Source organism: Drosophila hydei, unplaced genomic scaffold, assembly GCF_003285905.1.
Source record: "Drosophila hydei strain 15085-1641.00,03,60 unplaced genomic scaffold, DhydRS2 tig00000172-arrow-pilon, whole genome shotgun sequence".
NCBI lineage: Eukaryota > Metazoa > Arthropoda > Insecta > Diptera > Drosophilidae > Drosophila > Drosophila hydei.
The window spans coordinates 1658379-1686296 of NW_022045682.1; the positions used below are offsets into that span (position 1 = coordinate 1658379).

The window sequence follows — 27918 nt, forward strand, 5'->3', positions numbered from 1 at the left end:
CCCTTGTGCGAGCTCGCTAATCATAATTGAATTCAAATCACGAAAAACTGTCACAAAACTAATCAAAATTGTCATTTTTTGTAACTGTAGACGTGGCCTTTGCCACGCCCATCCTTTTTTTTCCGGCACTGCTCATCTGTTCGCTTTTCAGCATTCAAACTGTCAAAAAGTCAGCATCAATTACAGTTACAGAGACATCATAGCAAACACACAGAGAATGCGATAGGGCAGTCTGGCTAGAGAGGGAGTGTGGAGGGGGCAGGTCAGGGGTGGGGGTAGTTGTAGTTAGGGCATGGGTCAAAGAAGTGCGGTTCAAACTTCGCTTCGGTTTTGCATCAAAATGCATTTGAAAAAGGAAAAACAGGCGGGAAATTCATAGCAGAAAATGCGAGAGTTCTTTGAAGTAGTTGAGGATCCCAGAGACTTGGATAGAGAGAGAGAGAGAGAGAGAGAGAGAGAGAGAAAGAGAGATAGCATTAGAGCGAGAGAGTCTTTTGAAGACTTTGGCTCTTTGGTGCTTCAGTTGCTTAAGATTGTTATCAAAGTTTATGTTACTTATAGAAGTGTGAGAAGGGAGCTTCATTGTTTATTATTACATATACGAGGTGTGTTTAAAAACTATTGCAAAGTCAGTTTTAATCATTAAGTTTTCGTCTTGAATGTTTAGTTTGTTTCCTCTCAAAGTAATCCCCATTTCAAGGCATTAATTTTTATAAACTTGTTCAGCTTCTTCTGCTTCTCAAGCGTCTTCACAGCTTCAGTCTCAAGGGTCAAAAATTGTATACAGATTTTTAGCTTACTTTAAGTCGCAGTCGACTTGAAGCGTGGCTGTCAAAATGTTCCAGTCAGAGACCATGGCAACATCCCAACATACTTTTCAAGCACACCTCGATTATTATATATCATACTAAGCCAATATACATATTTGATTACTAGCCACAATGTGTTTGGGTATTCAAATAAAGTTGAAAATATGCTGCATGAATTACACTTGAAATGCAACAAACACCCCTCGAGCGAGTTTTGGTAGGGCTCTAGGCCATGGGCTAGTCGTATGCAAAACTCTGACATATGCGCTGACATTTTGCATGCAAAAAGGCGCAGCAGCAGCAGCAGCAGCAACCTCGAATGCTCTCTTTAACCTGCCCCGCCCGCTGCCAATGTTGAGTTGCATGTCAAAAGTTTGATGAGTGCCTGTCCAGAGTCTGCATGTCAAAGGCAATGGATGAAGAGGATGGGAAGGAGCAGGCAGGCAGCAGGAGGCAGGAGGCGGTTGGCAGGAGCAGGAGGCAGTGTGTCGGCTTTTGGGCTATTGAATTACGTAGAGTCCGTAGTTTCAGATCTTTTGAGTGCATGCGCTTTGATTTTCGACTCTTGCTTTCTAGTTTTTTACACTCGAGGGAATATTAACCAAACCGAAAGCAAAGCAAATCAACCAACCAACCACCCAGCTAGACCTAAAACTTAGGCGACATATGTAAAATGTGTAAAGTGCAGCTACAGTTAATTTAATGCTCATCAAAATGATGATAATGATGATGTTGTCATTGCACCCCCTCAACATCATCTAGAGATAGCGAGAGAGAAAGAGAGACCAGCGCATCACTCAATCAAATGGCAATTGTGAAGGGGCTTAACAGACACACAAAAATGTTGCCCCTGGGCGAGGGCAACCCTCCCGAGTCGAGCAACCCCCGTTGAGTTAAGTTAAAACTAGAAACTGGTGCAAATTAACACGCTAAGCACTTGAATGCGCCAAATGTGGCGTGAGTAATGCCTCAAGTGGACAACAGATGGCGTGCATTACAAGCCACAGCTAGTAGCTCATAAGATATGGTCACTCTATTAAATAAATTGCCTCTCAGCTTGAGTCTGTGATTGAAATAAACTAGGCAAAACCAGCAGATCAATTTTTTTGTTTCATTTTGAACTTTTTGCTTCTCAAATATGGTCACCTTAATCAATATTATTCTGGTTATGCCACAAATCATTGATAATTATATTCAAGAATAATATTTTGACGTATCACTTAAAATATTAAAAAAAAACAGTTAAGCGCGCAAAATATGGTCACTCTAATATATATAATGCTTTTTAAAAGCGGAACAGTGACATAATTAATAGAAAAATGCAAAAAGTATGGGAGTAGCCAATGGTTAAGAGATTTTCATTTAATTCCTTGTTTTCAATACCTAAAATATGGTCATCCTAATGCATGTTTTATACTTTATTAGCACAAAATACTAAAAATCCGATACCGATATATTTATATTTACATATATATTTATTTGTTCATATATATTTATTTATTGCGCTAAGTATGGTCATCTTATAGCGTAGTATGAGCTTAAATATGGTCATCTTATTGCATTTCATGCGTTTTGGAAGCGCAAGCATCTGTGTTAAAAATGCTTCTTGTATTTTATATCAAGTTTATTATACGTACTGTCTTAAAATACGGTCACCCTAATGCATACCTTGTACATATGCATTGCAAAAGGGTTTTCTCACCTTTTTTACTATATACTTTGAGCTCAAGCATAAAATTAATTTCTATAAAACCTACTGTGTCGACTATTTCTCTCAGTGTAGCGTCTTCAGTTGGAACGTCTCCGACTTTCATATTCATTTCAAGCGCTCAATATGGTTTGTGTAATGCCTACGATGGCCGACAGATGGCGCAGCTCAACAGCCACCAATTGGAATGCGCCTAAAATGTAAAACTTTTTACTCCTCCCGCTTGGGCGCCGCATAACTGTAAAAATGGGCATAAAAATTGATGATGAAAACTAGAAAAATCTTTGGCATGCCAATCGCCATTCGCCATTTCAGAACGACATTTGCAGTTCCAGTCCATAAGCATTTTTAATGCTCATTTCTCGTTAGGTTCATGCGATTCTTTGGGGGTCCACGGGCCATGGGCGCCATTCCATTTATGATTGCCAACTTAACATAAATTCTAATTTGATTTCGCCACTAAAGTGCCATAAGAACGCAATTTGACCAGCACCCATTCTATCTCAATATATATATATATATATATGCTTGCCTGACTCCACGAGATTCGAGCCCCCATTCCGCTGGCGCTGCTCTTGATCTGAAGGCCATTTTGCTGGCCTTACGGTCGGCATAAATTTTTACGATGCTCGGCGACATATTCGCCATTTTCCACTTTCCACTTTTCACAAAAGCCAAATCACAGGCGCCCATTTCGTGGCCCAACCCAGAGCGCTAGGTTTTCCATTCCCCACCTTATGGATGTTGTGTTCCTAGGTCTTCTTTGCCACCTTTTCCAAGAGTGAGAGTATATTGACTTACTGATTGAGTTTGTCTAACATAAAGTCAGTTAACATATTTATGCTATATTCAGTTTCATACTATATAGCTTTCATCTGACTGCTAAAGTTGCTGTCAAAGTTATGGCAGCCTAATTTATCAAGATGTATTTATTTTTCAACTATTTTATTTGTGCTAATTTTTGCAGCTGAATGTCAAAGTGCTTGTCAAAGTTGACATTCACTTCAAATTTGTCTGTCAAGCTGTATTAACTTTTGGCTTCCTTTTAAACTAATAGTTATGTTTGTTATTTTAATGTGCTTGTTAATGCTTGTGTCAAAGTTAACAGCCAGCTTTAATTCTTGTATGGGCTCTAGATAGCTTTTGCTTTTGATATTTTTTGTTGTTGTGTAGTGTTGCCATTTAACGCAAGTTTGATACAGCTGCCAGCATAAAAATCAATGACAGTGTTGCCACCTAGTTACAAATATAAATGGCAAAAGGTAACCCAAAATTCGTTGCAGTTATTTAGAGAATTTGGCTATTCCTTTAGGTAACACTGGCTTAAAGTGGTTTAATAGTAATTAATGATTCATGAAGTAAGTTAAAATATCGCTATTAATCGCTGGGGAATGAGTTATCGATAAGTGAGAGTGAGAACATACAGATAGCAGTTGGGTATGCCTTCTGGATTCAGTTGCTTCTGATATAGTACATTTATATGTTATATACTTTAAGCGCTCTTCCACATCTTGTACCGGTGCACATAAATATATAGTTATATTTATATATATTTGTATATATATAGTAAGATATATCCTCATACATCATATACCTAGCTTCCTCAATTTTAATCCATTTTTATCTATTTCATATATCTTTTTGATAGCGTATCAAATATTCGTATTGCAATCTAAGCAAATCTTTTAATGTTTGTTTTGTTTGCGTTGACTTGCTATGTATTTGAGTGTGTGTGTGTGTGTGTGTGTGTGGCACTTGTTGTTGTTGTTGTTTTATATTATTATATGCACTTTTCTTTTACAAAATGGCGTCGAACGTCGCCAACAACGTGCTGATCCCTGCTTCAGGCCAGGGGCTGCTCCTTGCTGCTGCTGCTGCTGTTGTTATTGCTCCAGTTGTTATTGTTGTTGTTGCTGCTGCTGCCGTTATGTTTTGCGGTTATTTGGCGCCATGTTTTTGCTTTGCTCGCCTCGTTTGAGTTTTACGAGCGGCTTTACTTTTCGCAGCTATTTGACGTTGGCTTTTTAACGGCCCTCAGCGCCATCATCAACAGCCATCAGCAGCAACCACAGCGTCATCATCAGCAGCAGCATCCGTATCCACATCATCGTCATCATCATTATGAGCTTCATCATGAGCATTCACTTCGTGTGTTGTCCATTTGTCTGACGTTGTTGATATTTCTTTAGCCAAACATCGCTTGCTTTAGCTGCGGTAGGCCCAACTCTGATTTACCTACACGCAGTGCCCCAACCCCCTCCACGCCCCCATTGCCCACAGCTTCACGCCGATTTTCTTTCGGCTTGTGACATTTCCCATATGGCAAAATGACGACTGCTGAAATTTTATTTTCAACGCTCGTGTCGTAATTGAAGACGCAGCTCCCCGCGGTTCTACCCTAGCCCAGAAACCGCTGCCAACTGTCTGTCAAAAAAAAAAAATATATATATATATATATATATTTGTATAAACATATATAAATCGAACGACATAAACGTTTACCCCGTTGAGCAAATGGAAAACGCTTTGGGTGGGCGTGCGCGTTACTAAGAAAACAACGCAGCCCAGACTTAAGAAGCAGCACAGCTAAGCAGTAGATGTAGCTGGGATGATGAAGCAGAAGAGTAAGAAGAAGAAGAGGAGGAGGAGGAGACGGCATATATATTTGGTGCCTGTCTTCCAGACGATGCTTTGGCTGACATGCTGATGAATTTTCATTGAAAATCGCTCGACAGGATTTCTGATTGCCACATCCGTATTTTTCTTTCTTTTTCATTTTCATTTTCATTTTCTGTCTTCTGCTTTCTGTTTTCATATACACTTTCGATTGTTGGAATGGGGTATTTTCGTTGGCGTCATCAAGTGTGTGTTATGCATTAGGGGAAACAGCAATGTGGGGCACTAAACTGGGCGGGAGGGAGGCAGCAATTGGAAGTGTTTGTACTAAACTCTATTCTAATATTGCAAGGCTAATTTACGGAGATTTTTTACTCGTTTTTGAAGTAAATTCTATGTCCATGTTGGTCTTACCTCCGTCTGTACGAACCTCCGTGCGCCTGTTCATCCGGCTAACCGGCCATTCCTCCGTCAGGCCATGTATCCTTTCATTCATTCATCCATCCATCCATCCATCCATCCATCCATCCATCCATCCATCCATCCATCCGTCTATCCATCCATCCATCCGTCTATCCATTCATCAATCCATCCGTCCATCCCCATCCATCAATCCATCAATCCATCATCCATTCACCCATTTATCCGACTGTCTGTCCGACCGTCTGTCTGTCCCTCCGCCTTCTCTGTACGAACGCAAATCACTGCGCTTCTGTTGAGTCTAGAAACTCAAAATTTGGAACGCATGCTCGTTGGTAAACTAGGCTTATAGAATGTTTTTGGTCTATATCCACTAGAGGCGTGTTTAATCTACATATACCTTTTTAAGCATAAGCATTAATATATTATAGTAGAGTCTTATGGCTAGAATCTTGGAGCTTCAAATAGAAGCTCGTGAATAGGTCTTTTGATTAGAAGAATATATAGAAGACGTATCTAGGAGGCGTGGTGAAGCGAATAAAATGATGTCCTGAATAGGCTTAGGATATCATATATCTTGCACAGTTTTGGAGTTTGGGTATTTAATAGTCGTTGTTATCACTTGCTGTTTGGTCTTCAAGTATCTTTTCCGTTTAATTTTCCGTTGACTTTTTGTTCAGTTCAACCTACCGCATCTGCCCATATATATCATATATAAATATCATATGTGACTCTGACATGGAGAATATTTGCCTAGCAATTCTCCAATTTCATATTTGGTTGCTCGATATTTTGCGCAAATTTCTATAGAAAATTTCGCTGCTGACAACTTAATTTTAGGCCTGTGCAACAGCCATTTGGCGGCAGCAGTGCGCTACCCCTAACTCCTACCCCTAGCTCTAGCCCGCTCTAATGTCAATTTAATAAATGGCAACATAAACAGGAAAAAATGAGCAAATGTCTTAATTTATTCATAACTCTCGCTTCGTTTTTTGTATATGTTTATTAGAGTGTGCCCGAGAGGGGTTTGGGGTAGGGGTAGGGGTAGGGTATTTGAAAATTGAAAAAGTGAAAACAACCCTCGCTTCACACAGATTGAGATATATTGCAATTTCCATGTTTTGATTTATGAATGATAATGCGCTGTGACATTCGCCCAGGCAGACTGAAGGCAGTCAGTCGAGCATACCCATTCAGCTATTTTTCCGGGCATATGTCCGTATTGCTCTTTAATTTGCATTAATGGGCGTGGTAATGACAGCCGCAATGGCTTTGGCCTCGGCCTTGGCCCGGGCACAAGTTCACCAGAGTTTCTCTCCCTCTCCTCTTTCTCTCTATCTCCCTCCCTTGTCTCTCTCCCTCTCTCCTTTTTGGAGTTCAATGAGGCGCAACGCTTTAAAATGCTTAATACGTTCCCTTGCAACTGTTGCAAAATTTCTTCCGATTTGCATTTCACTTGAATTGTGGGCGCGGCACTGGGCCGTAAGTCAATAATCAAATAATTGTCACATAAAATAAATATATAACCCTTCATTAATTTTCCACAGCATATGTGTATTAAAGGGAGGCTTAAAGTTAATCTATTAGTATGGGCGTGTGTGTAAAGGGTGTGTGTGTGTGTGTGGAAGGAAAGGGTTGTCTTTGGTTTTTGCTAATAAATTGGTAGGTAACCAGAGACTTAGCTATTGTAGAAGCAATATTCCAATATTCATTTGACTAAGTGAAATTTACCCCTGAGTTATATCATATATCATATAACTATATATAATTATAACTATATATTACTTTTACTTTTACTTTTTTTATATGTCTATTATCTTCAATTTCCCCTTTGTCCTATATACTTAGATCATATATCATGTTTTTCCAATTTATCTGTTTCATGTGATTTATATCATCAATACAATATGATATTTTATAGAGAGAGATTAAAACTATATGATGTATAATACATCTGTTATATATCTCTATGAGGGAGTGATTGACTAGAAGATAATAGTTTAACTCTTCATCAATTTTCCATTCCATGTTATTTAATATTTCAATTGTATCTAAAGCAAATAAGATTCACCTTAATCATTCTGCCTAATATATAGCTAACTCCACATTCTACCTTTTTTCTCCATAGTACAACTATTTGAGCATAAGAGACTCAAAGATTTACTTCAAAAAACATATAAAAAAGGATTATACTCATAAGACGACTATAACTCTCCACTTTTAAGTGTGGCCATATTGCAAGCATAGTTCTTAGCTCTTAAGTGTGCTCAACCCTTATCACTTATTGCTCAAGTCCATTATGTCTGCCATCTCGCTCTATCTCGGGCTTCTTCTGCACTCATCTTCACTTCACTTTTTGTCTTCTTCAACCATTTGTTTTCTTACGCACGTTCATTTATTCGCATTCCTTTTGCTTAAATTCATGGCGCTTCGTTTGATAAGCGCTGGGGATTCGTGTCACCTGGGCGCATTATTTATGATGCGTCCAAAAGAGCAGCAAACATTCACACACACTCACACACATATATACATATATGTATGAGTGTATCCCACTCTTTCACACACAATCCTTCCGTTGACTGCTGCACTGCTAGCGTCTCTGCTCTGCTGCTTGCGGTTTGCGGTCAACTGCTGCGGCTGCTGTGGCGCCTGTCTCCTCATACTCTTGCTCTCTGCTTCTCATTCTCCATTCTCCAAGCTGGCTTGCCGTCTGCTCAATTTACGTCATCTGTATCATTACGCGCTTTAACGGCATTAAACAAAAACAAAAGCACAAAAATTTATTTTTGGTTTGTTAAAATTTCATTTGCATTCATCAATTGGCTCATCGCGGGCATTCACGCTCTCACTTTCTTCCTTTCTTGCTCTCTACTACTGCTTAAGCTTTAGCTCTTTGGCTCTCTTGTCAATTGTGTCTCATATTGCCGTTACATTCACATGTGCCATTTTTTCCATCTTTCGTTACGCTCTTCAATTTGAGTTTTTTTTACAATTCCAATTGGACACATTTCGATCAACGTTGACAGCTGCAACTGCGTAGCCAATCTTTATTTTTATGTGTTTTTAAAAAATAATAAAAAAAACTATTAAAAATAAATTGTAATCGCTGTGCAATGCTTTAATTGCTTGTTTTGTATTTGGGTGTTTTTTTATTTGCCCAAATTGCATTTGCGAAATTCGCTTGTGGTCAGCTCTGATTGGAATTGTTGCTCGTTTCGCTTCCCGTTCCACTTTATATAAATAATACTCGCTTAATACTCATAATTGATGGCCTGTCAGAGCTTCAGCGGCAGTAGAGGACAAAGGGATAACTATAAGTAAGTGGGTTATTAGCGCCGCAGGATGCTCAAGGATCGACCGCCTGCGGCTCAATGCAGGACATACAGAAGCGCCTTGCTGTGAATTAGGGAGACGCACGTTTCGTTGCATGTCCTTTGTTATTATTATGGTTGTTGTAAGTGGCAGGCGGCAATTGTTGTTGTTGCTGTGGTGGGCGTTTCATATTAGTAATGCAAACACACATACACATAGTTACACAAGTCAGCAGCACAGGCTTAGACCTTATGCATGCTAGACTATAAAATATCCTGCAAAAGCAACTGCTCAACGGGATTACAATTTTCAAGATATGGAATATGATGACAAATCTAGACTTTTCTTGACTATAAAATACCCAAAAACTGAACTGAGTCTTAATTATGGCAAATCTTAGTCTTTTAATTCTGCAGATAATATTTTAGTTGGAGTAGTCAAACGAATGTTTCTTTACGTTTAGTATGCCCGTTTCTATGGCTGCTTTACAGGGTATTCACGAAGCCAGTTCGCAATTGCAGTCCCGAGTTCCGTGTCCGAGTTCCCCTTTTTGTGTTTGTGGACATTTTGTGAGCCAATTGAAATTCATAAGAAGGCAATGTTAATGTTGTTGTAGTTGTTGTTGTTGCTGAAACCTCCATTAGTCAGAATTGAGATCTCAAACGAAGCTGTTGCCTCTCCTCAGTCTCTCCCTCTAGCTCTGAGCCTTATGACATGACGAATTGTCTAAGCCGCATTGTGACTTTGTCTGAAATCTGCTTAGATACACTCACATATATATATTATATATAATATATACATTATATATGATATTTATGCTACTTGCATGTGACAGCTTTAACCTTCTTTTTAACGGATTTGCCAAATACGTGACTGCCAGAGAGAGCGTGTTTGCTGCTTTATAGTCTCTGTAGAGTTGCGCGCGCTCTCTCTCTCTCCTTCTCTTCCTCTTTCTTCTTCGTCTTTCTCTACACGCGCTAATAAGCCCAATAATTATGATGATAAAATGATGATGTTGCTGTGGTTGTTGCTGTCGCGCCTCTTAATGATAACGACGCCTCGTTGTTGCTGTTTCTGTTTCCCGCGCGCTCTCTCTCCCTTTCTCTATCTCCTTCTGATAATGTTTATGCGCATTGTTGCCGTTACTTAACTGCACATGCTAACATTTTTGGTTTGTGTTGTCTGCGTCAACCGAATGCCCATTAAAAGTGGCCTGCAAAGCGGGCAGAAACTGAGCAGCAAAAGTGCGGGCTGGAGCGACTGAGTGATACCCTGTTGGGCAGTAAAAGCGAAGGAGAGAAATGGAGCTTTCGACGCATTTAGAGAGCTGTATCTTCATAATAAACAAGTTATCTAACTTATTTATTTGTTTATTTATGTATCTACAAACTTGAATTTCCTTATTGCCAATTTATTTGTTTATTTATGTTAAATATTTGCTCAACAAATTTGAGCACTCGAGCAAAACAGCGAGTCATAATGAGAAATTCGCAAGGTTATTTTTTTTAAAACATTTAAAAATCGTTTTAATATATAATTTTTTAATTTAATTGTTTTTTTTTTTTTGTAAAATGTATTTCATACTAAACTATTAAGCTAATATAATTTATACTTTAATTTTTTATTAAAACTAAAGTTGTTTTATTTACAATTATAAATTATATTAAAAAAATATATATTTTATATTAATTTTCCTATTTATATATTTTTATTTTATTTTACTTAAATTGAATTTTAAATTAATTTCTAAACCCGTTAAATGGTCTTGTTAAGTTGGTTGCGTCTCTTGATTTGATTTGATTTGTAGGTTAAGTCGGCCTGTTAAGTTGGCTGCACCTGAGCGTTGTTTAGCTTGTTAAGACACGAAGTTGTCTGCTTTTGAGTACCAAAGTATGCTGAACTCTTAGATTTATATATTCTTTAAAATATATATTATCATATTACATTTTACCACATAATATGCAGACTTTTTATTATATTAGCTACTTTTATGCCGCATAGCTTAGCCCTAAAAGGAAACATTTCCTCAAAATATTATCAGAGGACTATGAGCTGAGTCCTTACACAAGTTGCTTTAGCCATGGTTAGCACCATCTGCTTGGCTGCAAAATGTTATAAACCTTTTATGCAGCTACGTCGTATATGGCTACCTAGCACCACCGTCGCCCCCACCTTGCCACTGCCACTGCCACTGGGCCGGCAGGCAACTTAATGGCCCTAAAGGGCAGCTAAGCGCAAAAGCCACGCGACTTGCAGCAACAACAGCAAAAAAATGTGTTTGACACGTCTAATGCATAAACATGGCCAAAAGTTTTTTGCTTCGACTAGCGTCAGCTGTGTGCCAGGTGTGATCAGGTAGCATCATCCACATCATCATCATCAGCTTTATAATTATCATCAGCTGCTGACTTGACTGGCTTTCACTTTCAATTAAATTTATTTCATTTCCATGTCGCTTATTCAAATCGCATTTGCTGTGTTGTCCTTTCGCTCTCAACCCCAAAAAAAATGCGACTCGAGTTGCATTGTTTTGACATGACACCCAGAAGCGGAACGCGTCAGTTACAGATTTTTTCAGTGGAAAAAGGAGGCGTGCTCGGGGTAGGGGTGGGGGTAGGGACAGTGCTCATTGCAACCCCTACAAACATTCCGACTCCGATTCCGATTCCGATTCCGATTCTGTTTGTCCGTGTGTCAACTGTGTCGCAGCGGCTGCTCTTAATCAAGTGCTGACAACCAAAGCAGCAACAACAACAATTGCATTTTAATAAACTGCTGCGGGACTACCCCTAACGCTCCTAGAGTAGTCAGCGTGTATTTGCCTGCTGCTGGTTTACTTTTCATTTAACACCTTTTTTTTGCGTTTGTCACAATTTTCGTCGCTTGTTGTTTTAGGTATTTGTGAGGCTGCGGTTCAGCTACTTCTGCAACTGTATCTAAATCTATTTTAATTTCTATTACAATTTCTATTTTCGTTTCTATTTTTATTTTTGTTGCTCTTTTCGGGTTTTGAGTTTTCGTTTCGGGGTCGAGATCCCAGCTGCCGTTTGCTCTGGCCTGAGCCATTGTTGACTTTGTCTGAGTGAATGATTTTTTAATTTCGAAGCCAGTAAAACCTGCCAATGTCTGGTAGAATAAGCTAGGTAATTATATGGTCTAGTTGAGCATATATGTTGTAGATTATAGATCATACAGGAGAGCATTAACAAACAAGGCGATTAAGATATTTCTCTGTCGGTTAGACATATGATAACAGAAAGAAAATCTAACGCTTTCTGTGCTCCAGTCTTGGAAGGAACTTCTATCTCTTTATGTCTTTCCAATTCTATTTTCGAATTTTTGTTCGTTTGATATTAAAATCGATAAGAAATCGATAACAAGTTAATTTAAGATAAGCCAAGCACTTGAAATTAGTCTTTACTCCTGCTTCTAGTATAGATAATAAATAAAATAATGAAAATTAACGAATTCTATTAATAAATTAATCTATAGATTGTGTACTCTTTATAAGTAATCGATAACTAATTCTGCTGCATTATAAGGCTTAACTTAAACAATTCTCACAAATTAAAAAGTTGAAATTTCGGGCTATATTTAGCTCCAGTTTGTGTCATAAATTATTGTATGTAATTTGATTGTTTTTATAAAATCGATAAAAATCGATAGCATTTAAATTTCGCTGCAGAGTTACAAATCTGTCATTAGGCTTATAGAGAATGATGGACTTTATTAATGTTGCATTTAGGTGAGCTTTGATTGCAGGCTAAACTTACATTTAAGATAAGTTTAAGCTTTAATCTGTTTTAATATAAATTTTGTATATTAATTATATAGAATGCATACATCATATATTATAATATATTTCGCTTAGCTGAAATTGCAAAATTGATTAAGTTACCTTCTACCCTTTATCTCAATAACTTACCCCTACCCTTAGTCGCCTGAGCTTAATCGGTCAGCCATTTTCTGCAGTTGCTGTGTTGACATATGTTGGCAAAGGATTCAGCGCCTGGCCTCGGCGCACTTGTTAAGCAGCGCCCGGGGCTAAAATCAACTCGACTGCAACTCATTTGAAAACGATTTAAGCGTCCTGCATCCCCTCCTCAGACCTTCTGCTGGCAATCAAGTTGAAATGACGTGCGCTGCGAGTACTTGTACATGTCAAATAGATCCTTGTGGCAAGGTGTTTCGTTTCACATATCAAAACAGCAACAACTTGTTCTCGCCCAGGCACATTAACATGTCCTGTCGGACGGCGCAGCCTCGTTGTCAACGCAAATCTGTTTTGATTTTAATCCAGCTTATGCCGCTGACTGTGAAGCCGACTCGCTACCTCCGTCTACCTCTGTATCTCTTCTGTTTCTGGTCTCCTTTCATTGTTGTGCAGCGAGCCATGCAGCTTGTTGTTTGAACACAAATCCGCGCTGATGTCCTGCTGTTGCTGCTGCTGCTGCTGATTATGTGCCTTAAGTGCCCGAAATCAATGCACACCAATGCCCAAATTACATGCTGCAGCAGCAGTGGCAACTGGGCGTGGCAAAGCGTTGCTATTTTGTTTATTAATCAATTGCGTTTTTTTGTGTGAAAAGCTGCACGTGAAAAAAGTTGCAGAGAGTAAATAAAAATGGAGTGAAAATAAAACTTAGTTAAGTAGCGTGTGCATTTGACACTTGTTAAAATATTTGCGGCTGTCTCAAACACACACACACTTGAGCTGTGGCTGCTGCTGCTGCTGCTGCTTCGGCCCTTTGCGGGGGTTGCTCAACGCCAGCGTCGCCTGTCGCGTATTTAGCGAACGTGTTTTCACAACTAACAAGGATGTTAATTTTGTTGCTGTTGCACGTCGTCCTTTTGCGGCACTATTTTTATTTTATTTCGAGCTTTGCACCAAATGCCTTTTCACACCCAGCTAAAAATGCTCATGTCCAGCGTCGAGGGTCTCGTATTTTATTATATATACATACAAAATACGCTTACCGCGAGCGGGTATCACGGCATTGTGAGTAGATATACAAAAAAAATGTGAAAAAGATTTTCTAAAATTTAAAATACTTCAATTCATGTTATATATAAATGAATTAATATTTTCATTATAAATTCAAATTTTAAATAGTTCAAATAGTTTATATATACGGTTTTGTTCATAAAAATAGTAGTGCGCCTGAGCACTAAATGTTGTGCAACAAAAGTCGATAATAAACAAAATATTTTTGAGGCGAATATTAAGCTTAATTAATTTTTTTATTTATTAAGATTTTTTTTTGTTTAAAACTTGGTAACATAAGCAGTTCAGGGCTTGATAAAGAAAAATTTATAAAATTTAGCTGTTCATAAAAATAGTAGCGGCTACTAAATTAGGAAAAATAATCATTTAACATTACTCTAACTTTATATGAAAAGGTTTTTTAGACACTTAAGACTTTTTTATATACAGTCCAGTATTTCAGATTAATTTGATAGTAGGAATACCCCTTTATGAACGTATTGCTGTATTACTTACTTAGGCAAAAATAAATTTATTTATTAAATTAATTAATTATGTGTAAGTTTGATTAAACTAGTAGGAGAAATGCCATTTTTCCTAAAAAGCATATATTTTACAGCTATAAAATGCAGGAATACCCTTAAACATTAACTAAACTTTTTCAAAGTGCCACAGTCACAGTCACAGTCACAGTCACAGTCACAGTCTACAGTCACAGTCTTAACATAAATATATATATATTATTAAATTGAATTAAAATGTCCAGCTGGAATACCCCTAATAAGCATAAGCTTAATAGTTTCAGCATGATATAATTTTTTTTAAATGAAGTTTTCTGTTTATTCCTTGAGAAGTCAGATAAGTTCGAACAGAATTACTCACTGTGAACTGGCATTCATTAATTTATTATCTTTATTTGTTTTGCTAAACTTACCTGCCTTAGTTAGTGTATTCAGCTAGTCGTGAAGCAAATAATTTGTGGCGCTCGTATTTTATTTTTATTTTGACGCCATTCTTGATGTCCTTGCTGCTGCCACACTGCCGCTTCTGTTGCTGTTTATTTTACGGGCAGTGACGATTATGTGGCACCCGGCGCGGGAACGAGCTGCGGACTGTGGTGGGCCGGTGGGGGATGGGATCTAAAGGAAACCTCAGCCACATCCGATACTCGTTGGCCAGTTGGCCATTTTGTGTTTGGATTGATGCTCTCCCCGGCGAGGCGAACTAAATACTTTGCACAAGCGAAGGACACATGACAAACGATGACAGGCCAAAAAGGAAGAAGAAGACGAAGGGGTGGGGGAGGGGTAGGGTGCGGCGAACGTTGTTCCTCTGCTGCTGTTGACTGGGTAAAAGCATCCTTCATGCAGCTTTGTGCTTGTTGGTTTAAGAAAATTATTAAGGATATTTTTGTGGTGCTGATGAGTTTGCCGAGTACTTTTTTCTTTTCGGCCAGGACATTGACCAACCAACAAGCAAACAGCTTGTGTGCGACGAGTGTGTGTGTGGGTGCGCGCGTGTGTGTGTTGGTTAAGTGTGCAGCGCTCGCACAAATAGCAAAACAGGAAGCTCAAGTATGTTTACAGTTGACAACGCCAGAGGAGTGCTCTCTGGCAGCCAAAAACCCTCCAGCCTCTTGAATCGCAGTCGCTGTATTCCCATTCACAAGGATTCCTAGTCCTGGTCGCATACAGGACACGTAGCTGGCTGACGCTTTTGTTTGCCAGAGAGTGGGGGGCGACGATGTCCTGTGTGAGTTTGAGTAATGGACGCTTTTATTTGAGCGCCACACACGCACACACTTGCAGTCAAGGCTCTGTGTGTCAAAAGGGGTCAAATGGTTAGGCAACCCCATCCCGCCCTGCCTCTGCAGCATTGTTGTTGTTGTTGTTATTTGCTTTGGCCAGCATTTGGCATCAATATTATTTCGTTCTATCCGCACATTGTCATGGCGTATCAATCACTCATATTATAGAATGTATATTGACTAAATACACTCGTGGCCAAAATAATAGGCATGCTTTTGCAGAGGTTTGATTGATATTCTATAAATATCTTTGGTTTATATTTTAATCATTTTCTTTCTGTTTCGGTGTGTATATCAGTATGATTATAAGTTAAGCTTAACGTCAAGCACATGTTATAGTTATATTTAGCAACTTTTACTCAAGTAATTCAGAAATATTTATAATTTGGATATGTATAATAGTATAATAAATATATATAAAAATATATAATTTATATATATATATAATATATATAATAAATAATAAAAATTATTTAGAATAATTTAAAATAATATAACTTTAAAGATTTCTTATATATAATAATATAATAAATATATAATCATATAATAAATATATATAAAAATATATAAATTATATATTTATATATATAATAAATAATAAAAATTAATTAGAATAATTTAAAATAATATAACTTTAAAGATTTCTTATATATAATAATATAATAAATATATATAAAAATATATAAATTATATATATATATATATAATATATATAATAAATAATAAAAATTAATTAGAATACTTTAACCTCCTCTCCCTTTCCCGATTTCTTCTCTCTCCTCCTCTCCTCCCTATATCTAAAAATCTCTCCCTTCTATCTCTCTCTCTCTCCTCTCTCTCATCCTCCATAATCCTTCCTTAGCCTCCTTCCCTCCTCTCCCTTTCCCGATTTCTTCTCTCTACTCTCTCCTCCCTCTCTCTCCCCCTCTCTCCTTATCTATCTCTCTCTCTCCTCTCTCTCCTCCCTCCTCCTATTCCTTCGCCTCCTTTCCCCTCCTCTCCCTTTCCCGCTTTCTTCTCTCTCCTCCTCTCCTCCCTCTCTCTCCCCCTCTCTCCCTTCTCTCTCTCTCTCTCTCTCTCTCTCCTCCCTCCTCCTCCTTCCTTCGCCTCCTTTCCCCTCCTCTCCCTTTCCCGCTTCTTCTCTCTCCTCCTCTCCTCCCTCTCTCTCACCCTCTCTCCCTTCTCTATCTCTCTCTCATCATCTCTATCCTACCTCATCACCCTTCCTTCGACTACTTTAAATAATATAACTTTAAAGATTTCTTCGAGTTGAAACAGCAGCAGAAATTTATTTTTAATGATTTGAGATTGCATTTTTTTACAAGCTTTCAATTTTTTTCTATATATCTTATAAAAGAAAGTAAAAAGTTTTTTTGTAGTAATTTTCTATAATTTTTTTACTTTTAGAATTTTTTTTTGTTAGTAAACATTGGATATTTTGATATAAGTTAAGCTATTGTGAGCATATTAGTTAATATTAATCTAATTAGTGAAGTTTTAATTTAACTTAATAATATTAGATATACCAAAATGATGTTTGTTAAAACTCATGTCTAGCGATCCGTTTTCAGTGAATAGTTTCTCAATATTTTGAACAAATTTTTGTTGAATATAATGAAATTCTCATTGTTTCAGTATTTTGAATTTTCCTATAATAATTGTGTAAATGGAATTATTAAAACTATGCAGGATATTAAATATATGAATGTATAGTAAGAGCTACGTTTGATGATATTAAGCAATTTCTATATATTATATAGCTATATATCTTTTTATATCATTCATATATCTATTTATGATATATCTAATATAATTGCGCCATTTAAACTCCTTTATAAAACTCGTTCATAGTTTTTTTAATACACCTAAAATATTGCCTCTCTCGCCAGCACAGCTTAACTCCTTGTACCTATTCTCCTGGCCATGGGTGTTTATATATAAAGAGTTTATTTCATCAGTTGCATCAGTTGTTATTTGTTTGGGGTTTAGTCGATTGCTTGATGAATTCTGCACTTAAATAGTACAAAATTTGTATGCCATTCATTTAGATGGTACACAAAGAGACGATGGAGAGTGGAGAGTGGGAGTGAGGGGGAGAGGGTTGTCGAGTGGCAAATCAAACGATTGCCCTTTACATAGATTCACTCCTCTTCAGTCGTCTCTCGTAATTGATGATGATTTGTGTTTATAGTCGTATCAATTATTATGATAAATCACGAGTGAAAGGAGTGATATTTTTATTGTTTGTAATCAGAGCCAGAGCTGGAGACGTAGCCACAGCTCTGCACAATAAGTGAGAAATAAATTAAAATAAATCAGAGACAGAGACAGAAAGAGAGACAGAGAGAGAGAGAGAGAGTACAAGTCGCAGAGTGAGAGCAAAGTTTCTTGCTCAGCTTGGATGCTGTGCTGCTCTCTCCCTCGACGTTCAGCTGAGCTGCTCAATGCATGCAGCATCACATTTAGCTGTGCGAATTGTCCTGGCTAAGTCCTTATTTGCTTACAAACATTTAGCAGCAACAAAATTTTATGCGAATGCCTCCTGCTAATCGTTTTTGCATTTTCAAGCACACTTAATGCCAAACGCGTGTCCCTGATTACCATATGAAGGATATTAGCTACTGCTGCTCCTGCTCCTGCTCCTGCATCAGCAATTGAACTCACAAATTGAACATAAAAAGTGAGCGAGTGTGCGTGTGTGTGTGTGGCTCAATAATACTGTAAATTAGGTGGTGGAATATCGTCTGCAGTTATTTTTTAAAAGTGCAAATAAATATTGAGTATATGGAATATATATATAGGATTGTTATATGGCTTCACTTCTTGAATTACGAGGAATTTTTTGAGCATTTTATTTTCTTGAAATTTGAATATTGGAATATATTAACTTAACTAAATATTACATTAAATTTCAATCTCTTTTAACTCTTTAGACTACTTCTATTTCTTACGGAAGTGTCTCATTCTCTCTTTACTTTTCATCCTTCCTTCGCTTTGTCTCACGTCCCCTCAAGTTTTTATTGATATTTCAGCAATATTTTTAGTCTATATTTTATCTTCCAACATTTTTCACTATTTCGGGGAATTTCGTATTTCCTTCATTCTCTTTAATATCTTTCCTTATGTCTAATTTTCTTTAGTATCTTTTTTAGTTTATCTAAATCTGTTTAAGCGTGCTCTCTCATAATTGAACTCTCTCCCTTTATCTTCTTCTTGTTATATTCTGAATCTGTTTCTTTTTCTATTTTTTTTTTTTTGGTATTTCGCTTTCTATCGCTTTCTCTCACTATTGCTCTCTCGCTCTTTCGCTCTTTTTCACGCTCTCGCGGGCGCATTCTCTCTCTCTTTCTTTCTAACTTCTCGCTCGTTTTTATTCTTTATTCGGGCGGAGGGTGGGGAGTGAGCTGAGGGAAGGGGGAGGCGACAGGGAGGGGGGGAGGGGGGGGGAGAGCGAGAGAGGAGGAGGAGAGGCGAGAGAGAGGAGAGAGAGAGATGAGAGAGAGAGGAGAGAGAGAGAGAGAGAGGGAGAGAGAGGGAGAGGAGAGGGAGGAGAGAGAGGTATTCCTCGAGAGAGAGGAGAGAGAGAGAGAGCTCCTCTCGCTTCGGATATGGGGCGAGTTTAGAGCTCTCTTCTGCTCTAGAGCGTTCGCTCTATTCGATCTCTCTCTCTCTCTTCTCTCTCTATCCTCTCTCTCTCTCTCTCTCTCTCTCTCTCTCTCTCTCTCTCTCTCTCTCTCTCTCTCTCTCTCTCTCTCTCTCTCTCTCTCTCTCTCTCTCTCTTACAGTCCCTCTCTTACTGCTTCTTTTTCTAGCTTACTCTCCTTCTCACTCTTAATCTAACTCTTACTTCCTCTTATCTCCTCTTCTCTCTCTCCCACTCTCTTTCTCCCATCTATCACATTCTATGTCTCCCTAGCTTTGTCTTCTCAATATCTAGACTTGTTCTAGATCTATCCTTTTCTCTCCTCGTTTCTCGTTTGCTGTCTCTGTCCCCAACTGCGTGTCCATCTCTCTTTCTCTCTCTCAATTAACAAATATGATGAATGTCTTGTTTAGTCATTAATTGTCAAATATACCTCTCTCACTCACCGTCTCACCTCTCGCTCTTTTACAGCTATGCCGTAATCACTGGACTAATTGGGATGCTGTCGCGCCGTTGCATGAAGGTGCGCGAGTCCATTGAGCAGAATCAGAGCGTCATGTTGAGCCTGTTGACCACGTTGGGCTTCCTCACGCGCTTCATTGATGTTTGTCCGCCCGGTGAGTAAGCGAAGAAGAAGTCGCACCTTGGCCAAGGTAAACAGGACAAGCCAATTAACCAACCTGCGCCGCTTCCTGTCTTTGCCCTTTCGCAGGTCCTGGCGATCCGACACGTCTGCTGAGCGCAGCCAAGTCCACCGAGCTCTTCGGCACCATTGCCATGCTCTCCGGCTGCATGGTGCCCATAGGTGAGTGCGTAACGGATCTTAAATCTTAAAGAAAAGGTGCCAACAGTAGCTGTAGTAGGAGTCGTATGGGGGTGCTAATTGGATTTGTGTGCGGGTTACGTGAGTTTCGTGCGCTGGCGGAAATTAATTTTGATTTTGTGAAATTCTTAAGTCGTTGTTGTTGTTATTTATGGCTGTCTATGCAACTGGCAATATCCGCTTACTATATAGTGCTGCTGCTTCTTCTACTTACTATTCATCTTGCACTTCTTTCTGTTGCTTTTTGCAGGTGAGTGCATTCCGCCGCGCACGACCGCGTTGGCGGCATCGACTTTTAATCTTTTCGTCTCGCTGGCTTCGGTGGATGCGAACAGTTTTCAGGTAAGTTGCTCAGTCCCCAAAGCGCCCTTGTTACACCTGTCCACCTGCCTGTCCAGCCAGTCAGCTTTTCTAGCTAGCTTCCGCTCCCACTCTCTCTCTCTCTCTCAAGTGGACAAATGCCGCTTAAACAAATCACAAAGTCAGCCGTTGAAAATTTCATTATGTGTTGAGTTTTTACACTCGATACTCTAGCATAGGGTATATTATTATATCGGGCGACATGTGCAAGATTTCCTTAACTATTAAGTGTCTTTGGAAATATTTTCTTTTACTTTATATAGTATTAGAATATATCATTAGCTTGCTTATATTTATAAATACTTAAGCTTAGAGATTTTTACTTATATAAAATATATATTATATCATATCATATATCATTATCATTATATTATTATATATATTATTATGCATTATATATTATCTATATCATATCATTTGTGTCCTGGTATATTAAAGAGAGAGGGAGATAGATTAAAGAAAATGTTTATTATTCATATATCATATTAATATATATATAACATATATATATTACATTTATTATACAGAAATCAGTTGTATTTTAACTCATTTGCAATGTCCTTGCAGTTGTAGTTTTGTCATCTGATATATATATAATTCTATATAATATAATATAATATATAATATAATATATAATATAATATAATAATCATAATCTATGTAAATAAATATAAAATATAAAATATAAAAATATATGTAGAATTATATATAAATAATTATAATAACAATGCAAACGCCTTTTAGAGTCTTGTCAAATTGCATAAGATATATTTTAATCAGTTATTTAAGACTAGCAAAAGACAGTGCATCCATTGCTTAACTGTTCTTTAGTTAAAACTATAAACTAAATTAATGAAATTTCGATTTAAATTTAGCTGCTTTAGCTGTTTCTTGCTTTACAAGTTGAAAAGAAAAGTTTTCTTAGTCTCAAACATTTAGCTCAATAATCTCTAATACAACTACAATATCTAGTTAATATATTTCAATTATAGGAATTACAAATTGTTATATATTTCTGATTTGCTTGCTGAGATCTAGACTCCAGTGTGATGCTCGAAATAACTACGCTTATATATTATTACTTGATATTATATATTATTACTTGATATTATTTAGAAATCGATTCTAAATTTCAAGATTTCAAGAAACAAACATAACTTATCTATTTTTATAATATTTATATATTTTATATAATTTATTTATCATATGCTTTGCAGAGTATTTTATTTTCGTCTAAAAGAAGTTAACTTTTTTGTCTAACCATTTTTTCGCTTTTATTTTTTTTTGTTTTAAGATTTTTGTTGCTTTTCTTTGCTTTACACTTGAGAAGTTTGTCGCACGTGAAATCGCCTGAGAAAATTGAGCAAAGCCCCAACAGCAAAAGCAACAACAACAACAACAAATTCTGGCTAAAAGTTAGAATTTAGTTTAGGCAACAACAGAAGCAACAAATGGCTGTGCATATGCGACTGCCTAATGCGCGTTCAGCTTGGAAAAAATGGCTTTAAATTTAACAATATGCCAAGGCTTATTATAAATCCTTAGAGATGCAACTAGAAAGCTTAGTAAGCTCACTAAAAGAGTGAGATATATTCGCATTTTGCCAAGCTCAAAGCGAGCTAAATAATCGATATTGATATCGTTATCGTTATCGATATATTGGAGCTTGATATGAAGAGGGACTTAATATCTGAAATATCAAATAGAGGCGAACGTGATTGTAACATGGAGTCCACTCAGCTTGACAGACATTTCACTCTGCTCTGCTCAGCTGTATGTATCAGAAAAGCGAATATACCCATTTGGCACTTTGTGAGCGGGCATAAAAAGTTGTCGCCGTTTTCGCAGTTTTTCTGTCATTGAGTGGCAGCGAAATTTGCATATTGGCAAAATGTCATGACTGCCGCCTTGTCAGGTGACATTTAGTTGTCAACAGTTGGGCATGGGCATGGCTTAGGGGGCGGAGTTGGAGGCGGAGGCGTTGCTGCCTGCATGACATTTGCTTAACTGGCAGCGCCAAATGACAAACAACATCAGCGCCATTGAACCGCAATGGCGGCCCCAGCTGACATTTGCTTAGCCTGGGTGGTGCGCGACTTCGACTTCTGAGCACCTGCCGGGTGGTTGCGGTGGGGTGACTGCGCAAATATTTCGACACTTTACTTAGACGTGGATGGGCAGCAACATGCAATGCATTCGATATGCGCGCGCCTGCAAGACGGCGCAGGTGAGCTGCAAGTTGAATGCCAAATGAAACGGCATATGGAAATAGCTAATGATTGATTGACTGACTGCCTGAATACTTGACTGCTTGACTGTCTGTCTATTGAGTGTCTACATTGACTGTCTGTAGGCATAGCGCATGATTGACTGACTGCCAGGCAGACCGACTTATGCACTCTATGAGAGATAAAACTACTTACTTAAAGCAATGAATAATTGACAGACGATTGATTGATTGACTGACTGATTGATTGATGGATTGACTGACTGCCAGGCAGACCGACTCTATGAGAGATAAAACTATTTACTTAAAGCAATGAATAATTGACAGACGATTGATTGATTGACTGACTGATTGATTGTTATATTGACTGACTACCAGGCAGACCGATTTATGCACCCTATGAGAGATAAAACTACTTACTTAAAGCATAGACTAATTGACAGACAATTGACAATTGATTGATTGACTGACTGATTGATTGATTGATTGACTTTCTAATAGAGCTGCATACAATAAAAACATAATTACAATAAGCACACAATTATTGCATTAGCGTCAGGTTGAGAAAAGAGTGATTGACTGATTGATTGACTAACAACTTGCTGTATTGCTTATGATTGACTGACTGCTTAGTGACAGGTTGCAAGTTGCTAAATGAAATTTAGTATAAATTAAGTGTATGAGTGATTGATTGTATGACTGAGTGATTGTGGGTAGAATTGGCATGATTGATTGATTGAATGATTGATTCCCTTTTTGACTGCATGTCTGATTGAGTTTATTTGCAAGTTGATTTCCTGATTAAACATATCTAAGCATCGACTGATTGGCACACTGTCCGATTGATTGATTGAATGATTGATTCCCCGTTTGACAGCATGCCTGATTGACTTTCTTCGCAATGGCAACAGCTGCGATTTTGATTTTACTTAAATATAAGTTGCTGATTAATTGGTTGACAATGATTGATAGCATCAAAACAGTTTGATTGACTGCTTGATGTAAGATTTGCAAGTTGATTTCCTGATTGAGCATATCTAAACTTCTACTCATTTGACTACTTGCAGATTGATTGATTGAATGATTGATTACTTGATTCATTTTCTGATTGACTGTTGAAAAGTATGATTGATTGATAAACAGAATGACAGATTGCTTGATTGACGGAGTGATTGATTGACTCATTGTCTCTGTGCGAGTTGGCAGAGTTAGTCTAACAGATGAAACGGCATTTGAAAGCTTGGCTGACTGACGAACTGACTGTGTGTCTGCTGCGCATTCGCTTGTCTACATTTCATTTCCTGCTGCGTTGTGTCAATATTTGTGGACCTCCTCTCCGCCTCCGCCTGCCCTCCATGCAGCTCACTCTTGCGGCTGCCAGTGTATTCCTTGGCGAAACGAAACGCACTTGACAAACTAATTTGTTGCGCAAACAGTCAAAATGAAATGAATGCAGGCGCAAGCAGGCATTTGGCTAGCGGATTAGGCCAAAGTTTGTGCAAAAACTTGCCAGCCCATTTATTTGCTTTAAATTACCACAGAAATAGATAAACTCAGGCACTCATCTTTGCTGTTTGTGTTGTTTGTGCTGGCTGGAAAAAAGAATTATGTATATATAACTCTTGGCTGGCAAATAATTTGATTTGGTTTTAATCAGCGAGAGACGCACAACACACACACACACAGACACAAACACACGCACAACCACAGAGCAGCTCAATTTTCAAGTGCTGCTGCTGCTGCTGCGTCTGCCAGGCAAATATTGACTTTGTAAAATGAAATTTTCAAGTTTAACCCAAGCACAAGGCATACACACACAAACACACACGCACAACACACACACACAGGGGCAGCTACTGCTGCCTGCCTCGCCTGGCTGATTGTTTTTTGAAGGATGCCGCCGCTTCGCTTCGCATCGCGCATCGTTTGCTCTCTGAGCCATGCACAAATCCTCGCTCATATCCTGCCTACTACATCCTGCCCCCGCCCATGCCCCTAGCCTGCTGCTAGTCAACCAACCAGCCAGGCACGTCAATTGTTTGGCTAAATATTTGCTCAATGCTCGTACAAGTTGCCAGTTTCAGTTTTGGTTTTGGTTTTGGTTCTGGGTGTTTTTTTATTGCTCACTGTACGCAGCAGCGAGGGTTGTTTTAGTTGTTCTCGCCGTCTCGTTCATTACTTTAGGCACAATATTCAAGTACGTGTGATTAGCATAAATTAAAGGCTACTTAACTTAAAATGCAGCTCAGACTAGGGGTTGCTATCGCTGCTAATGCCCACTGCAAAAGGGTTGCATTTCAATTGCAATCAGATGGGTTCTAAATAATAATAAAATAAAATAATAAAATAATATAAGCTGTCTTCTGACTGATCGATAAATATTTATCGATTAACTGCTAGTTTGAAATTGTTCCATTTAGTTATTCAATTCTAATTATTGCTTATTTAATTTAGAAACCGAATAATCAATATACTACATGACATCGATATTATCGATAGTTTTTAACGTACATTTAGTCATTAGCTCTGATAGCTAGTGTTTTATAAAATGTATTTCATTTAATTATAAAATTGTTGTTGAATATTTATTTTAATAACTCTTATTTAATTTATTAATTTATTAACTAATTTTAATTATTATTTTCATGACTGCAAAACTATCGATATTTATTGATCGACTTTTAATAAATATCTTTTAATTAAACAATTCTCGAGCGATAGCCACAAGTCAGACATTTTAATGGTAATGCGTATGCAGACCGATTTGTCATAAAACAATATCGATAACTTATCGATTGCTAAGCTTTCTTCTGTGTATTCCTTATACAAATTCTTTAAATCTAAGTATACTTGAGACTTAAATTGCACTATTGTGCAGCTGGCACGCCAGCCTCAAAATACTATCGATAACAACTATCGATAAACCAAAAATAAACCTTAAATTATAGTTGTAGAGCTTTGTTTGATGCTTGACATGGACTTTTTGACTATACATTTTAATCTTTTTGCATAGCATAGGGTATCTTGTAGTCTGTCATAGCATAAATGCTTGCTTTCATTTATTTTTTTCCTGTTTTTTTTTTTTTTTTTGTTTGTGGCTCGGCCTTCGCAGTTGGTCGCACGGCTGCCAAAACAAACAAATTAGAAGCGAGACCTCATTGTCCGTTCGTCCTGCTGCGTTCCGCTATGCAAATAGATGTCTACCACACACACACACACACGCACACGCACAGCAAACAATTGAGCACTTCAGTTGCTGCTATAAACAAGTGCCACTCTTTGATATTTGCTTTGACTTAATTAAAACATTTGCTCAGTGATTCCACAATTTATTTTATTTTATTTTTATTCAAGTTGTTGCCAATTAAATCGTTCTCTACTCCTTTTTTACCACTGTGCAGGAGGTGCTGTCCGTGGAGGGTCCTTTGTCGGTGAAGCTGCTGGACGTGATGAGCCTGATACTTAAGCACAGCGTGAATCAGACAACTGCCAATTCCAGTGCCGAGAGCTCCACGATGCTCATCGATTTGATAGCATCATTGGCGTTCTTCAGTGTGAACAATAGACGGCACCAGGAGCTATTGATAACGGAGCCGTTTGCGGTGATCTTCAAGAATTTGTCCAAGCTGTCGACACAGTTTAATCCGGTCATTTATCCATTTTTGGTGACCATGTGCTACAACAATGCCCCGGCCCGGCAGCTCATATCACGCGACTTTGATCTAGGGGTGAGTAAATAGATAATACCTCTGCCCCCTCTCTCTCTCCATAGTCTATATAACAAAAGACTAAGCCCTGTTAACTTTATAAACCTCTTAACGATCGCTTCTTGCAGTTTCTCGATGAATACAGCAGATCGGATGCGGCCAAGCGCAATCGCTTAATACAAATGATGCACGACAAAGGCAGCAGCGGCAACGGCAGCGGCAGCAGCAACAACAAGAACAACAACAACAATAACAACCAGCAAAAGTAGAGCATCTGTCTCTATCTGGCTTTAGCTACAGCCAGCTCTGCCATCTCCCTCTCTAGCCCTCTCTCTCTGTGTGTCTGCCGCCAAGTGATATTATTTTCAAAGAAATCAACTCGAAACATTCGAAACAAGTGGAAAAACTGCTTGGAAAATGCAAATGGATTTACACATATTTTTACAATAATTTATAATCAATTGATATCTCCATATATATATATATATATATACAACATGTATTGTATGCTAGTTATATAACACACACAGACACACACACACACTCGCTCATATATCACACACACATTCACATTCAAATTCACATTCACAAAACAACAACAACAACTCGCATAGTTTTATTACAATTCGTAAATTAATTTATGTTAGTTTTAAAACAAAAACAAAAGAAGTATTAATACATTCATCTTAATTTACACACACTCAGACACACACACACACACATCTTTTGCAAATTCTCAGTTTTTGCATTTATTTGTAATTAACGTCAAATATTTTCTGTTAATTTTTCCTTTGCAATAATTTATGAAACGCAAGCTAATGTACTTCCATTCTTCTTCTTCTTCAGTTTTGTTCAACACTATTTTATTATTCATATATAATAAAGAAATTTGTCAAAAATCATGAAGGCCCAGCGATGTTTTTTATTGCTGCAAATTTAATTGTGAAGAGGAATCATTTTTCGCCTTGGACTATTTTAACTTGATTTTTCGAATATTTTTGAAAAATGTTTGGCAGCATTAAAAAGTTTAAGGCTTACTTTAATTTTCGATTTTACAGATAAAACTTGATTCAGTCAGCGTCAGATTTTAAATAATTGTTGTTATTTAAAACACTATTTGCCTCCATGAAGTAAGTAATATTAGCTTAGTTTATTCATATTTGCTATATTTTTTTCTAGACTTCTTATCTGTATAAATATATCTATTTTGATACAAAGTTGTTTCTATCACTAAGTTTGTTATGCTCAGTCGCACTACTATTTTTATGAACACAGCTTTATATAGTTCTAGACAGTTCTAGATAGTTATATATGCATTTACTTTTATATTTTTCACTTAGGTCAATCGTTTATTTTTGCTTTACTTTTAAGCTTCTCTCTCTTTGTTTCTTAAATATATCTAACTTTATATATATTAAGTTTTCTTTCTATTATAATTTTTATTTTTGATCAAATCAGTAGAAAAAACTCTTCCTCTTTTCAATATTTATTTGTGTTTTCAT

General features: G+C 37.6%; 1 protein-coding gene across 1 annotated transcript in view; it reads left to right on the plus strand.

The window, feature by feature from the left end:
• Nucleotides 1-26892, plus strand: part of LOC111601885 (S phase cyclin A-associated protein in the endoplasmic reticulum) — a 38794-nt gene extending 11902 nt beyond the window's left edge. The window contains exons 9-13 of the mRNA XM_030223318.1: nt 19771-19916; nt 20012-20104; nt 20373-20464; nt 26111-26437; nt 26545-26892. Coding sequence (XP_030079178.1) covers nt 19771-19916; nt 20012-20104; nt 20373-20464; nt 26111-26437; nt 26545-26685 — 799 coding nt within the window. The 3' untranslated portion in view covers nt 26686-26892. The remainder of the gene's footprint in view (nt 1-19770; nt 19917-20011; nt 20105-20372; nt 20465-26110; nt 26438-26544) is intronic.
• Nucleotides 26893-27918: the final 1026 nt, after the last annotated feature.